The sequence below is a fragment of the Calonectris borealis genome, chromosome 29 (genome assembly GCF_964195595.1).
Source record: "Calonectris borealis chromosome 29, bCalBor7.hap1.2, whole genome shotgun sequence".
NCBI lineage: Eukaryota > Metazoa > Chordata > Aves > Procellariiformes > Procellariidae > Calonectris > Calonectris borealis.
The window spans coordinates 3,629,272-3,645,069 of record NC_134340.1 but is presented as its reverse complement, the minus strand read 5'-3'; the positions used below and the strand labels follow the sequence as shown (position 1 = coordinate 3,645,069).

Genomic DNA, 15,798 nt, shown 5'->3' with positions numbered 1-15,798 from the left:
TCCTGGGTGATCATGCAGTGTGCTTATGTTTGCAAAGGAGCTTTAAGTAGTGGAATTAACTGAAAACCGATATAGTCCCATGCTATCTTCAGAGCACCCTAATAGCATGGCACCATCTGTCAACCCACCTCAGTCCATGCCGCCAAGCCCTCCCCTCTCAATCACCATCTCCAAGAGACAGGCCCATTTCCACGGCTTTGGCTGAAGGAAGGGCACTTACTGGGCATTTAGACTTTGCAGATCCTTTCCCACTGCTCAAGGGTCAAACCAGGAATGTTTAATCCTGCCTTCTCAGCACTGTGTGGCATATATATTTCTGTCAAGACAAGTCAGGCTCTCCATGTAGTGAAAAAAGAAGGGACAACCAGAGACATGAGGCATCAGTGCACTGTGGGACAGCAATAGGAGGACCCTGGAACAGGATAGCCCTGCCTGCTTGAGAACACATCTGCACAAAGCGTAACTAGCATAGCTCCTACTGCTTCCAAAGTGGCAGCATTATTGCTGCATGAAACTCCCAAAGTAACTACCACAATTATGCAAAGCAGCTTCTACTAGAAAAAAGAACAAAGCAACATCAGTTCAGCCTCCTCCTGGAGACAAAGTGTACACTTACAACCGCAGCTGAGCTGACAGAGGCCAGGTTTAGATCAGTATGAGCATTCCCACATAGTTTATTCCGGTGTGAATGATAACTACCTTGAGAAGGCTGTGCCCCTTGCTACCAGGGCTGCAGTTTGAAAGAGCATTTCAATGCTGTCTCACATTAATGCTTCATGACAACTATTCTTCAGTTTAGATCTGTCTCAGATCTACCTCATCCACAATCAACTTACCGCAATACAGGCGGCCCACTGCTGTGATGCTGTTTGTTCTCACGGATGGCAACGCAAAACCCTGTAGTGAAGGAAAATGAAGGTCAGACCATCGGAAAAGCTTTAGAGCAGAAAGCAGTGTAACAAACAATGGTATAGATTGCTTCAAGGAGAGTGTCACTGAAATCTTTACAAACAGATTCAACAGATAATTGTCAGGAATGACTTAAGTAGATCTGATCCCATCAAGGCACAGAGGGGAGAGACCAGGGGAACGCTCTAAGACTCTTCTAAGGCTGGATTCCCACACCCCATTCCCTGCTGTCTCTACCTGCAAATCTCCTTCTGTGCATCCTTGTAAGCACTTGGATCAGCGAGTCCCACCTACAAGCCTTGGACCAGTGATGGCCCTTGGGACCAGTATGTTGCCGACACTGGCAGGCAGGTTTTACAAACCTACCAGTCTGTGTGCCTGGGCACACTCACGTGGGGGGGTGTCACAGACTGTAGCCATCCAGTAACACCAGGCGGTCAGGCTGTGCTCCCAGGCGCAATCCTGGCACAGCTCGGCAGCCAGAGGAGTCCGGCACATCGGGAATGCATTGCTTTCCTCATTCCAGCTCAGCACTAGGTTTGGTTCAGGAGGTGATCACAGCTCTCCTCCTGTTCAGCAAACATTTAACTACAGAACAGCAAACTCTCTATTCGAGTTCAGGATTCACTGTTTGCAACCCAAGCTTCTGCCTGCTGAGCACTCCTGCCTGACAGCCTTTAGCAAAGGATCCTGGCCCAGAGGTACGTGGGAGAAGTTCACCCTCAGCATATGGCCAGGTCACAGAGAGAGGGAATCCTGGAGGAATAAATGATCTGCCGCAGTGCATCTGGCCGATTACAGCTACAGAAACTCGGAATGGCTCGTATTTCCTGTGCTCCCAGATGTTCACTAGCCTTTGTCACCCCTTTAGGTTACTGTCGAAGAAGACAGCTACCTCGCCCACCCAACACGTGACAGAGCAAAAATACAGCACTCCCGACGCCCTCCAACACGGGGACATTTGATGGCTGTGGTACGTATAACAAATTCCAGACACCTGTTTAGGTAAAATTCCCTTGTAACTATTTCATTTATAAGTAAATGCAAGAAGACCTGGTGTTTGAGCTCTGGCCTGAACTGAAAATTGTCATAAGACCCAGGGCTGTCCTGGGTTATCGGATCTAGTCCTCCGTTCTTGTAGACCATTTGCACATTGCATTGTGCAAACCCTTTTGCAAAGCGGTAGCTTGCCACCACCGACACCCATTTTCCTGATGCTGAAAATGAAATGCTCCTTCAAGTTCCTGACGGAGAATAGCCATGCGGCTGTGGAACTCAGCCATGGGTTAGCACAGATGGCTCGTCCAAGGCAGTTCAGCTGATCTGCATCTCAGCTAGAACCATGAACCCAGCATGTCTGGGGCTCGGTCACTAGGGCGCACTTGCTAGTATTCCTGGTCCGTCTTTGCATCCCAGTGCAGGTGACGCATATCTTCGGTATAAGAAACACTCCGAAGTCGCGCGCAGCCATGCCTGTTCCTGTGACAACACAGCTCTTCTTTGTCTGTTTCTTCAGGCATCTACCTCAACCTCTGATGGCATGCTGACACTTGACCTGATCCAGGAGGAAGACGCCTCTCCGGAGGATCACAGCACCTGCGAAGAGAGTTTCCGGGTGGATCTGGATAAGTCAGTGGCGCATCTTACCGCTGGCCGGCGCCGGTCAGATTCAGAGAACGTCAAGTCATCAGAGAAAGGCCGGACAGGGAGCCTCCCGAGACGGGAGGTAACCTCATGGGACAGAGCTGGGCAGCGCAATGACTCCTTTGACAAAGGGACCATGTACACACCACAGGTCCCCAAAAAGCTTTCGCACTCAGAAAAGAATAAATGTGCCTCCATGGAAGAAATTCTGTCTCGACGGGACTCTTCCACGCACCGGGCGGTGCTGAGGAGGGGGCTGGAGGCTCAGTTTGCCTCAGCAGAACCAGAGCAGCTGTCCCGGATACAAGAACTGGTTGCACTGAAACTGGAAAAAACTCAGGAACTGCTGACAGAGGTGAAGGGCTACGGTGAAGGCAAGAGAAAGACCAAGGATTCCAACACCAGCACCACCACCACCACTTCTTCTTCCTCATCATCTTCCAGGTCGGACTCTGAAAGGATCCTGCAGGAATCTGAGAGGTTGCTGGGGGAGGCTTCCTCCACCTGGAGCCAAGCCAAGAGGGTGTTGCAGGAGATCAAGGAGTTGAGGGACCTGTACAAACAGTTTGAACTGCAGCAGTCGGACTCAAAACCCAAACAGAGCTCACAGTCTCAGTACAGGAAGAGCATGATGTGAAGGCAAGCCTTGGGATTGGGAGGGAGGGACCGGGGGGGCGGCCATTCGGTCTTTTTTTAATTATTATTATTTACAGTGTTCAAAAGAGTGAAAAGGTGCCTGTTCTCACCCAGATTTTGCTTCTCAAAGCTTGAACCCTTCCTTTCCTCCATCGTATCCCCTGACGAAACAACCCTGTGTTCCAATAAATTCAGTTACAGTTTATACCTCCTTTTTTAAAGAGCACCCTTTGCACCGCAGGCCCCCAACTTCTGTCATGCTTGGAGGATGGAAGAAAGCACCAGTTCCTAGAAAATGCCCCTGCATGCCTGGAGCAGCACGTGCATAACAATGGGGACAGATGCTCTTGCGCTGTATAAGCCCTGGCTTTGCTGCTCTAACGTCTGAGCTGTATTCTGCATTACAGCTCCTTGACCGAGAGTCTCATCTTGTTCCCTCGCTGTCCTCTTGGAAATAAATGACAAAAAAAGGTGTCCGTCCCAGCCAATGCTTGGAAGTCCCCATTACCCAGGAACTGTCTTGAAGATGCTTGGAAGTTCAGGCTGACCTCAAGTTTTACGCGAGTCATCAGAGGCACTTGCTGGACTGCAGCTAGCGGGGTTCTGTCCTGGCACAGGTCCCTTTTGTGAACTCCTGGGGGCGGCAGCTGTTATTCTTGTGGTACATATACAGCCCTCCGGAAGGAGGGCAACAGGTATGCAATCTGTGTTCAAACTAATCCTGTCTGTCCGTCGATGCTTTACAGAACCCCCTTGGCCCTGTGCAATGGGAGTTAGCAGCTATATGTCTTCCTTTCCGTGCAAATAGAGGATCAAAGCCTTGAATCTAACAGACAGCCCATACGGGTTGTTTGGGGTTTGTTTTCTGGCTTTTCCATTTTCATTCCATTTTTTTTTTCCTTTTCTTTGAGCTGAGGGGAAATGGAAAAATCAGGGTTGTGTACAGGCGGCAGCCAGAAGTAGTTTTGGTAGGTTTGATTCTGTTCTCTCATGCATGCAGAGGCTCTGTCTCTGCCAGTCAGACTGCAACAGATAGTCCTTGTTGCTCCCCTAAGATCAGAATCAGGCCTACTGAAACGAAAGCTGAGCCTGTAAGAGAGCTCAAATACCCTCATCTTGGTGATGCCAAGCACTTTGCTAAATAGGTGGCTCAGTTTTCACGCCTTTAAGCAGAAAGACAAGAAAGGAGGATGTTAAGATGTCTCACAGGGCTTAAAGTACACCAATGTGGTAACATCCAACTGTTACTTTTTTTAAAAAGGAAACCTAATTCCCTTACCTACATTGCAAATAATCCATGAAAATATTAAAACCAACAGAGTTATTTCCTGGTCGCAGTTGGTGTTGTCTATTTTTTTTAATGGTTAACCTCCCTTGGAAAGGAGCTTGGTTACTTTCACTTGTGTCTGGTCAGCTTTACTATTCAGGCTCACGTTGCTGATGTATAGTTGCCAGCGCTGCAAAAAAAGCATTTCTGTTTTTTTTAATTAGTCCTTCTCCCACTTTCCTGTTAGAATTACTGGTAGAATTATTACTGTTGGCAGTAGGTTCCTGAAGATCTTATTATTTACAAACTTCAGATTTGGTCGTTGCAACAGTCTTTTACTTCTTCCTGAGTCTAGCACAGTTCTTTGCCCACTCTTAACGGACAGTTTTGAAAAGGCATCACTCATTCACCTAAGCTCTTGTCACAGGGCTGCATGGTACATGGTATACATGTCACCCTTCCAGCATTTCTGTTCTTTTCAATTTTTTTTCTTACCTTTCCTATCTCTTGAAGGATCTGTTTGGATGCATCAGGGGAAAAAACAGAATCCCTAAAAGAGATTAAAAAAGAATGCATGTGAGCCACTCTGATAAAACCCTTCCCATTCAGCTCTTTGATCGAGAGAATAAGAAAAATATGCAAATATTTTCCAGATGTGACATTCAGCATTAAAATTAGCCTTGTTTTCAAAATAAGAAAGCTAGTCTAAAAACCTGGAGGTTTGAATTGTACTCGATTGGGGTGGATGTGTGTTGTGACTGGCCTGCTGGACTGATGTCAAAATGTAAGCGTGAAAATACACCTGATCCTGACTGTAGAGGGGTCATTAAACGCTCTCAAGTCTTTTTTAAGCAACAAGGTAATATAAAAATTGGCTGATTAACAGGGTCAAAATAGTGCTACAGGCTGGGATGAAACATTGAGCCGTCACCCAAAACATTTTTTGTTAGACAGGTAACCAAGGGCATCTTTGTTTCATTGCTGCCTCCACAAGATTATGGAACTGAATCACATCTGATAAAACCTAGATGTCTGGACACAGCGTTGCCATCTTTAGGTCTCTGCTGTCCAGAGAAAAGGGATGCATTACACCCTTGTCAGAGCTGGGCAGAAATACGGGACCATTTCTGCTCTTCAGACCAACCTGTGCGAGCCTTTTTATTTTGTAACTAGAACAAGATTTGGAGGAAATGATGGAGCTGACTTAGGAAGTTTGGAAGAAACTATTTCCAACCTGGGAAGAATTGCAGTTCTCATCCTGCCAAAACCCAGGAGGCAATTTCCTAGTTCTAGTCTGAAAACCTAAAGGGCCAAGTTTGATGCAGCTCTAGGCGCAGCATTTCCATTTGGACAGCAGAGCGCTGCCTGGGCACTGAGCCACAGCACAACAGGAGGACTGGCAGCTTTTCTGCTCCCAGTGCTACATCCTAGAAGATGTCCAGCTCTCCCACCGCTTGTGCCTTACCCCAGGCTCTTCTCCTCCACTCTGCGGGGAACAGAGTGCATCAGGCTAGCACAAGTACAATGTGATTTAGGACAATTTTTCAAACAGTACAACACAAGATCCCAGATCCGATCCGTACATCAGCTTTTCTCTCCCTTCTCTCCACCTCAGCTCATCACTGCTGAGTAGGATCTTGTGAAGATTTACTATTTCCAAAATTGATTGGAAACTTTCTTTCAGAATATGTTCCCTGTTAGAAAGCATCATTTCTGATGGGGCCCAGGGAAAAGGAATAACTTGGGAAGAAAAAAACCATGAGTTTTCAGAGTAGAAAACATATATTTTTCACCTGGGAGTATTTTTGTATTATAAAAAATGTGAATTTTTCCTTAAAAATCTCTCCAAGTCAAAATAAAACATTTTGTTTTACCAACTGCCCCCCTTCAAGAAGCCTGACGCTTTTTTCCACAGGCAATTTTTACATTGTTTTCATTCAAAACAAAATTAAAATCAAATTGTGGAATTCTTCACAAGGCAGACTGCAACTGGGTCTGATTACCAAGCTGTGAAAACTTCAACCCTGGGCTGAGCCTCTGTGCTGCCAAGCACTGTGTATTACTGGGTCATGGCTAAGAGACCCAGTCATGCTCCAGAGCCAGAGTAGAGGGTTCTGTGTACTATTAGATGCTTCACAAGAATATCTATAAACTCATTCCTATGTTAGGAGCCTCTGACTCTAGACATTGCACAAATTGAAAGGATCAAAATATCTCTCTCCCCTTCTCCCACATGGGCTATAATTCTGCCCCCTTTTATTCTTTTTTTATTTATTTTAAATTTTGCAAAGTTCTCCCCTCTGTCAATCCCGCTTCTGGGATTAGAGACAAAAAACCAATAATGAGCAAGAATGGCATGTGTATGGAAAACATGCCAGTCACGTTAGTGCCACTGTTTCTTCCCTTCTTGAGCACAGCTTCCTGAGTGGGGAACCGACGGGGAAGCTGTGGCTGGGACTGCCGGAGGGACCGTGCCTGAGGGCAGGGGGAAGTGGGCTGAGCCCGTTTCCTCCCACCCAGCGGGCGCAGTTCATTGACAGATCACAGTCAGCGACAGTTTATTCTCTATTTAGCCATATAAATGGCTAAGGAAGGCACAGAACACGCAGCGATTCTCACCCTTATTTTCTTTAACTGAACCACATTTGAAAGGACTGAGTAGAAATTTTGCCTTTTTTTTAAAAAAACCCCTACAAACTGCAATAATAAAAATGATTCAGCCGCAACTGCAGTGATTCTCTCTAGTCTCTTCTCAGCACGGCTACGCCGAGGAAGCCATTCACATCAGGGAGGGTGGGCTGCAGCGGGAACCTCCTTCCAGCCCAGCTCGCTACTGCCTGGGGGGTCCTTGCACCAGGGGATGGGGAGGAATTTATGATGCCATGATAAAAAGGGATCTTCCTTGTGAACGGATTTGCAGTCCATGTATTGTAACACCCCTAAGTCATCGAAGGAAGGGAATTGTCCTTGAATTGCCACTGGAACCTCTGAAAAGGATTCCAGCAGATTTTTTGGAGAGTCGTGAGGGTTCAGGAGCCTGCTTGAGTTTTATCATGCAAGTCACTCAAACTGAAAACATGCCTGAACACTGAAGTGCTTCACAACAGCTAAGAATGAGGGTCTGCTGTTCTCTAAGACCCGGCTCGTGGCTGCCTCCTTCCCAGTGCCTCGGACATAATTCAGATGGTCCCAAGGCAGCAATTCACCCTCACTTCCACAGCCCAGGAAATCAAGCACAGAAAATTCGAGCTTCAGTCCAGCAGGCCTACGGGAAGACTGCGCTTTGCCACCTGAGACAACCTCCCAGCCATCTCCAAGACATTAAACTCGAGAGCTGCAGCAGTAATCTCAGCTTCCAAACTCTCTGGGAGCATTGCTGTTCTTGTCCAAAAGCCCCTCAGAATTGCTCTGGGCACTGGGCAGCAATTTTTCAGGAAGACCAGATGTTAAGATGTGAATAAAACGAAGTTGAAAATGAAGAGTTTCTTTATACCTGATCTCTCTACAACAGGATGAAGGGCAGAGTCCACCTGGAAGCTGAGAGGTTTTGTATTTTGCTTTCATGCCTATCTGGTACTTAAACCTTTCCCTCCTGTCTCCTCTCCTCTTGCTGCACCTGCCCCAGCCTCACCGCAGTGGAACTGTCCGCACGGATGGCCGTGTCTGCCTGTGTCTGCCTGTGCCCACGGGCACCCTTCACCTGGCTGTACCACGGCGCTCAGCAGGTGGCTATGCCGAGAACAAATCAGGAGTCACGGTGGCTCAGCAGGCACACCCCATACGAGCGTGCGCCTGGGATGCTTCACAGCATAGCAAGGAAAAATTTGCAAGGGGAACAAGCAGTGTCAAACGCGAGCAAATCGTTTTTATAAAAGCAGTTCAAGAATTTGAAGAGCAAGATCCCTTTCTGCTTCACGCACCGCATGCCTGAGCCTGGAGGGAATCTCAAAGCTGAAGAAAGCCGGTCCTCCAAGGGCTGCACTTGACACAACCCCACAAAGGGCAGGCAGATGGCCCTGGCCGTGCTGAGCGCAGCACTGCAGCAGCCACAGGAGCTGTCAGGCTGGCTCTCAAGGGAACAAGCATCTGTGACAGGGAGGGGCGCCAGGGCTTACCGACCCAGTCTATTTGCAGCACCCATGTTTGCTATCATTGAAAGGACGAGAATGAAAAGCCTCAATTCCCTATATATTGAAGAGTTGACACATAAATCAGAGAGCTGAATGCCTGAAGTAGTTGGTGCAAGAACAGCTATAAATGTAAAATAGGAATTGGTATCGTAGAAGTGCTGACTGTGGTTTGACTTCTGTGTGTGCCTGGGGGAGGCGGGGGCTGTGCTGTCTGCCTAAAACAGAAGTCGGGGATTAAGGTGTTGAGCTGTGTAGAGAATTGAAACTCCCTTTCACAAGGGAAATTTCCAGACGGCTTTTATTCCAGAAAATCATTCCCAACTTCTCCTTCAGGGACATTTCCAAAAGCCTCTCATTTTGATTTCTGACTTTCTTCCCTTTCAGCTGTCATCTACAGTATTATGCAAATGTTTACAATGAAAAATATTAACAATGAAATGGCAAATCCACTCGGAGCACTGAGCACTTCAGCGCTCTCCGAACTGCTCCCTTCCTCCTCCTCAGTCTTCCCCTGTGAAATCCACCAGCTGAGCAGCACATCTGGGTCTCTGAGGAACCCTGGATTCTCGTGGAACTGGTCCCCCGAACCACCTGCCAGGGGCTTCAGTGAAAAGGAAGAGACTGCCTGTCTGCTCCTCTCCTTCACACTCTCCATCATTTCTGTCTCAGTCTGTGTTTGCAGTTCAGCAGTTCCTGGCTTCCAAAGCTCCTCCAGCCTCCTTCTCTGCTCAGAAGGGTGATGGGAGAGCAGGAACTGTGTGATTAACCAGGGGCTCTCACTTCGCCTAACAGCAAGATGCTTGTGAAGGTCAGGTTTCGTTGAACACCCCTTTCCACCCCTACACGCACATACACACACGACCGTAGCCTGGTCTCATCACTGAGATACCTGTCTGGCACCAGACAAGCAGAAAGAGCAGGGTTGTGCTGTGCAGAGACACTGCCAGGTCCCGAAGGCAGGGTGATCGCACCCACTGCTCCGCAGCCCCATGCGCTGCTGGATTAGGCGGCTCCCAGGCCCAGGGCAGTTTAGAGACACACGGGGCTAGTTTAGAGAAACAACTGGAACACCAGACACGCTGGTTGGGACGGAGCCACAGGACCTTCACTACCTGCCAGTCCAGAGTTGCACCTCGATGACAAAAGCTGGACATCCCTTGCATCAATGCTGTCATTGTGTCCAGTGTTCAAGTGTTCAGCGTCCAGAGAAAGAGTGGGGGATCCTTTAGCTGAGTAACAGCTTCATTTTGGCGCTGTGCCTGAGGGTTTCACTTAGCACAGAGCACAGTACAGAGTGGAAACTGTTTCCTGAAGCACCCCTGCCACATACTTGTTTCTCAGGTGTTAAAACTTTGAGCGTTATTTAAGACTTTTGCTAAATCCTCCTCCCCAAAACCTTCTTTCTGCAATAGCTCTAATGTACTAAGGAACTTGCCCTTGGTCTGGCTGTGGAATATTTTTAAATTTAAAATTTAAAAGCTTGTACCTGCTTACCTGCTTTTTCAATAGGAAACAACTTTCCTTGATTCCGTTGTAGGGAAACAGTTCACAGGTCCCTGGACCCTCCAAAAAAATGACAGAAAGCCCCCTTAAAGAAAAATTCCTCCCAATTTATAAGTGGCAGAGATTCACTGAAGGACAGGGGACCACAGCCCCTAATTAGAGACTCTCAGCAGAGCTCTGCTCACAGGGATTTGTATCACAAGCTCCCCCCTGCCTGCTTATACACCATCCAGCCCCGCGGGGAGAAGCGTGCCAACACTGGGCAGGCAGTAAACAAGGCATCAGCCTTTCTCCCCCTCTTCCTCAGGACCCTGTCTGGTTGTTTCAGCCACATACTCCTAGAAAACTCGAAGGCTACCTATCTCTGGGAATTTCACCTCACGTGCACATCTAGGCCCTGAAAGCAGAAGACATCAACCATCCCAGCCACCTGCCCCTCCCTCCCCACCTAACTGCACTGAATTTCAATTGGCAAAGCTGGGAAGAAGCCTAGGGCCCCCTATCCTCCCCTCAGAATAAATAATGAATGGTTTCCAGAGGACCGGGAGCTATTTGTATCTGAGCTGCAAGAACCCATAGCGAACAAAAGGCCCTGGGAAGAACCGAACAGTGACTATGATGTAAATGGAGAAAAGCTGGGGGCGATGGGGTGGGAAAAGAGAGGGTTTAGAGACAATTATATGAGTCTTTAAAAAAACAAGCAGGCAACACCCTGGAGAAGTGTGCTTTAGGAGACCGTGCTGAGCTTGTTCAAGGAGTGCATGGTTGAAGGAAGGATGGAGCGGGAAGGGAGGAACGCTCTTCCTGCCATCATTACATCTCTTTTCTGTTAAAGAAACCGAGTGGAGTGCAGGAGAAGCAGAAAAGCTAGCTGCGGGCTGAAAGGCCGCTCCAAGCATCCCCGGGGCCTGTGCACGGATCGGTTAAGTTCAGGCTGCTCCTGCTCCATGAAGCTCCCAGGCTCTTACCTCCCTCACTGATACGATAGATCTGAGCACCTGCTTAAGCATTTGACTGAATCTGGCTCCTCTAGCAGAGCCTGCAGATTTGTTCTCCATGCTGCAACAGGGTGGGTGTGATGCTGAAGTATCAGGGCTCTGTGTCACAGCCCAGCCCGTCCAATAACCCAGGCCAATTCCTGGCCTTCTGGCAAAAGCAAAGGATCTCAGGGACTCAAGAGTTTTAGTTATTTGCTGGAAGGTTTGTTTGGTCTTTAAGTACAGCTGTACAGGCAGATTAGGGACATGTTGATTTGCCAACCCAGTCCTCATCAAAACACCAAAAGCTCCAGCCTGTAACAAGAAGCTGGTCTGCTAGGCCAGATAATTAACAGTGACGAACGGCCCTCAGTTGGACCAGCTTCCACAGAGCTGCATTAACTTATATCAACCATGAAACTTGGAGGAATATGTGCATGAGGACCTGATCCACACAACTGGCAAGGACTGATGCTGGGATCAGGCAGCTGAATGCAGGAGGCATCTGAAGGATGCTACGACGCTTGCAATCCATGCTGAGAAGCTTGCCAGGCTGTAGCAGCCCTGCCCACCTGCTTGGAAATCCCTGCTGTGCAAGGCGGTTGAGCTCACTGACCCCAATGTTCTGTCACCCACTTTACTTGGAAATCCAAAGATCCTCTACCCTTAGCTTTGATTCATCACCCGGCAAAGACCAGCTCCAGGAGTGACTGATCAGAACTTCAAAGCACAAGGAAGCGTAGGTATTAGAGAATGGTTCAAAATCCATTTAATCAGAATTCCCCAAGATTAACCTTTACGTCTGCTTTGCTGTGTGAGAAAGGAACATTCTTCTCTTCCACTTTTCTGTATCCGATAATCGAAGGAATCAAATTGTTTGCAAACCAAGACAGTGAATGGAAATCTGACCCTGAACTTTATGAATATTCAAGTCTAACGAGCCACATGACTTTATCCCCTAACGAGTCATTGCTCAGAGCAAAACAAGAGTTTTCAAAAAAGCTAGAAGGGAATGTAAGGGCTTGAGTCCCTCCCTTCTCCGAGAATGCCTGGATAGTTTAGGAATGCAAATGCCATTGAAAATCAGGTCTATCAGGAAGGGATTAATTTTGCTTACCTTTAGTCATTTAGCTTCCTTCCACAGAAATGGTATCTCCAGCAGATGTAAACTATTTTAGGTGCTTATCTTGGGATGAATAAATCACCTTCTACAGGTACTGATTTCTTTCCATTAACCGTAGCAAGCCCAAACAGTTAAAAGTTGGAGGAGATGATTCTTGTCCATAAGCAAAACATCACGTCATGTCTCTAACTCATCCAAACTCCTTAGAAAGCCTTGGTTTCCACATATGTTGTACAAAGGGGCTTTGAAGGTGCTATTTTTTGCTGCAACTGCTCAAAAGAATGATTATAAACATGATACTGATTTTATTGTTGCTTGATCTATCAATTCTTTTCCTCTTTGACTTGTATTTCAGGTTCTCCTTTCCTCTTCTTAAAAAGGGGATTTGGGAGTGGGGGAATGGAATGGGTTGTTGCTTTTGGAAAAAAATCTGCACTGATTTTTATGTAAATTGAACCTTCCATATGTACAGACTCCGGGACATTGTTCCAGTCTGCTGCAGCTCTGTTTATTTTGATTGATTTTAAGGCTGTGATGAAAAGAATTTTTTAAATTAAAGGAAAATAATAATAATAAAAAAAGAAGTCTTTCTTAATGGGTTTTGCATAACTAGAATCAAGTGATGGGACTAATGTCAAGCACTATTTCATGCTGATGAACTGGATTGCTCCACAAGTCTTTTGCAATGGAAGGCTACGCTCCGACCCAGTGAGACGGATGGCAGTGGTACAAACCAGTGTGTGTCACTGTTTACACACGGTAAGGGCAGTGATCAACATTCCCTGTTAATGCTGCAACAGCATTGCTGGCAAGCTCAAGCAAGTCACCTCCTTATAGTTGTATTAAAGCAGTGGTTAAGGTGAAAAAGGCATTTAGTTTCAATTTTAAAAGTACTGAACCACTTGAGAATCACGTGTGACCTCTTGCAACCCGGGCAGCGCCAACAAGATGCTGGCCTCCCCAGTGACTCTCCTCATATTTCAGAAAGCCTACTGCAGTGCTGCTATGAGTTGAAGCCTTTAAAAAAGCCAGCACAAGCTCCGTTTCATGCTGAAACCCAGCAGAACAGCTGAAGGGTCACGAACAACAGCTGGCAATGCTGCGTACCTGGTACGCCCAAGCTACCCTGCCCAGCCTTTCAGACAGGATTCAGTAAGTCCCTGAAGTTTGTAAGAAGGACTGTGTTTTGGGGATTGGGAGAAGAGAGGCAGATGAGGAGGGAGGTTACCAGAGGGCAGACAACAGCTAACAGCTCAGCGGGGACTCTGAATATTTCCTCCCTAAACCTTTGCCATTAACGGAAAGCTGGTTTAGGCTTGAAGAAGGGAGTGAGTTCCTGTCCCTTCCAGGTTACTGTCAAAGCCTCCTCTAATGAAGAGTAAGGAGGGAGAGGTCTTAACTTGGGTAAATTTAGGACTCGCTGTGGCTGAGGGAAGGCCAGCCACAGAGCCAGAGTTCTCTGCCGTGGCAAGGTCCAGTCTGCAGCACGCCAGCTGCCTTCCCCCGCAGCCCTCACTGTCTCCTTAGCAGAGGAAATGTGGCTGCTGTTTTATCCAGCACCACTGCAGCAGCACAGCCCCGTCGGGACGGGGCACTAGGCACTATTTATTTCACATACGCTGCCAGAGAGTCATCAGATCCTACAGTACCACTGGCTTCGTCTTTCACATCGCAAGCTCAAGCCCTGGACATTTTACAGCTCTTAGAACTACAGTTCCCTCCTACATGTTTCCTTAAAATATGCAATAACATGCCGCACCCAGCAGTATGAGAATCAAGGCAATTTTTTGTTTCTTTTACTACTATGACCTACCTCAGTGTCTGCTCTCACAAGATCAGTGTCACAGAGGTATCTAATGCTGTCAAAAAGACCCCTCTTGAGGCTCACAGAGGGTTTAAATAACACTCAGAGGTGTCCGGGCCGGGCTGGCCGGGAGCAGACAGGGCAGCAATGCAGGAGCGGGCAGGGCGGGAGGCAGGAGGCAGTGCAAACTCACCCAGAGCAGAGCTCACGCCCAGGTGTCAGGCACTGTACGGCTCTGAGCAGAGCGCTCTGCCTGTATTTGCCAGATATTTCCACTCACCAAGTCCTATATCAGATTTAATAACCTGGGCTTGAATATGAACTTTGTGCCTTAGCATAATTCCACGGTGATAGGGAGTAATATCATAAGTCTCAAATTGATGTAGTGGATATAGTTTGTTAAGATTTGTTGTTTAAAAGTTAGGTAACTATCAGGTGTTGTGTTTGTAGGTATGTAGATAAATTATGTATCTTGGAAGCATTGCTAGACCCCAGTGAGCAGTAACCACGGAAACGGAACAACCTTATAAGGAAGGAAGGGAACAGTGAAGAGACATGAGATTCTTGGTTCAAATGATGTAGATGGGTTAGGAATGCTTCATGAATAGAGAGGCCGGACATTCAATAGATAAAAGAGCCTTGAAATTTTGTACTTTACGTTAATTAGATGGAGAAGCTAACCTTGTAGGGTTGATAGGGAAGGTAGACTAAGGAATAAGCCAGCTTGTTACAAGTGAAAAACATGTAAACCAAGCCAAGGGAAGACGGAGCATGCGTGAAGACTGAGATCAACCAGAGGGCACCGTGATGACGACTATCGAGGACCACCAGAGGACCCCGAAAGACCACCAAAGAGCACAAGGGCGCATGCGTCAGGGACATTTGCATATGTTAATGAATTCCGGGAAATAACATGAATATTTAGATTATTTCTCGGGAATGTAATAAATATGTATACTCTAATTGTATTTAACCCCTATGGTTACGTGATTTGCCACGCACACTAGGTGGAGCGATCCCCTGTGCGTCCAGCGCGGCAATAAAGAATACCTGCTTTCTAAAACTCTAAATTGAGTCTTAGAGAGTTTTTTGGAGACTTCTTCGTTTCAATGGAAGGATATTTCTCTTTACCAGTGTCAATAAAATCACTTTATCTGTTGGTAACAAAGGACAAGGTTTGCTCTCTGTAACCTCTTCAGTAACTGGTAGTTTGCAGAAAGAAAGCGTACAGGCTGTTTTTACAATAACAGTAATCCAAGCGGAAATAGGAAGAACAGGTTGGAAAAATGGATTTAAAATACACAAAAATGCATTAAACTCTTCCATGGTTTCCACAATTTCTAGGCTTGCTCTTAAAGCCTAAGAAATGTTCTAGTTCTTGGTTCATATTTCAACAACCTCACCTGCATATGCCAAGTCTTACAGACTGGTTTCAAAAAATCACTCTCTTAAAAATCAGATGGAGAATAAAAACATTCAACAGCTGTAGGAGTTGGCCTATAGGATTTCCACCCCCACTGATGGATTTGCAAACCCTACTCTCAATTTATAAGTCTGAGCCTAGTTCTATTAACCCTGCTGCAGATTTACAGATCCTATTAGAGATTTACAAATCTCACCAATCTACCCTAAAGGAAAAGTTCTGATTTATAAACCCACATGTTCTGCTTAAGCAACAAGGCCATGTCACGATAAATAACCAGCTGGATAAACTTGTTCCCATATTTTTTTTATCTCGGACACGCTCAGTCTGAGCTGTCTGGTGCGATGGTGCAGAGTCCGATGAAGAAGGAGGTCTCCACAGG

General features: G+C 46.8%; 1 protein-coding gene across 4 annotated transcripts in view; it reads left to right on the top strand.

Moving 5' to 3' along the window:
• Positions 1–12,803, top strand: part of PLEKHO1 (pleckstrin homology domain containing O1) — a 28,631-nt gene extending 15,828 nt beyond the window's left edge. For 3 of the 4 annotated variants that reach the window (XM_075175960.1, XM_075175961.1, XM_075175959.1), the window contains 2 exons: positions 1,781–1,882; positions 2,426–7,613. In XM_075175960.1, coding sequence (XP_075032061.1) covers positions 1,781–1,882; positions 2,426–3,190 — 867 coding nt within the window. In that variant the 3' untranslated portion in view covers positions 3,191–7,613. Of the gene's footprint in view, positions 1–1,780; positions 1,883–2,425; positions 7,614–8,970 lie in introns of those variants that run through there. The other variant, XR_012677600.1, reaches the window with a different exon arrangement.
• The last annotated feature ends 2,995 nt before the right edge of the window (positions 12,804–15,798 follow it).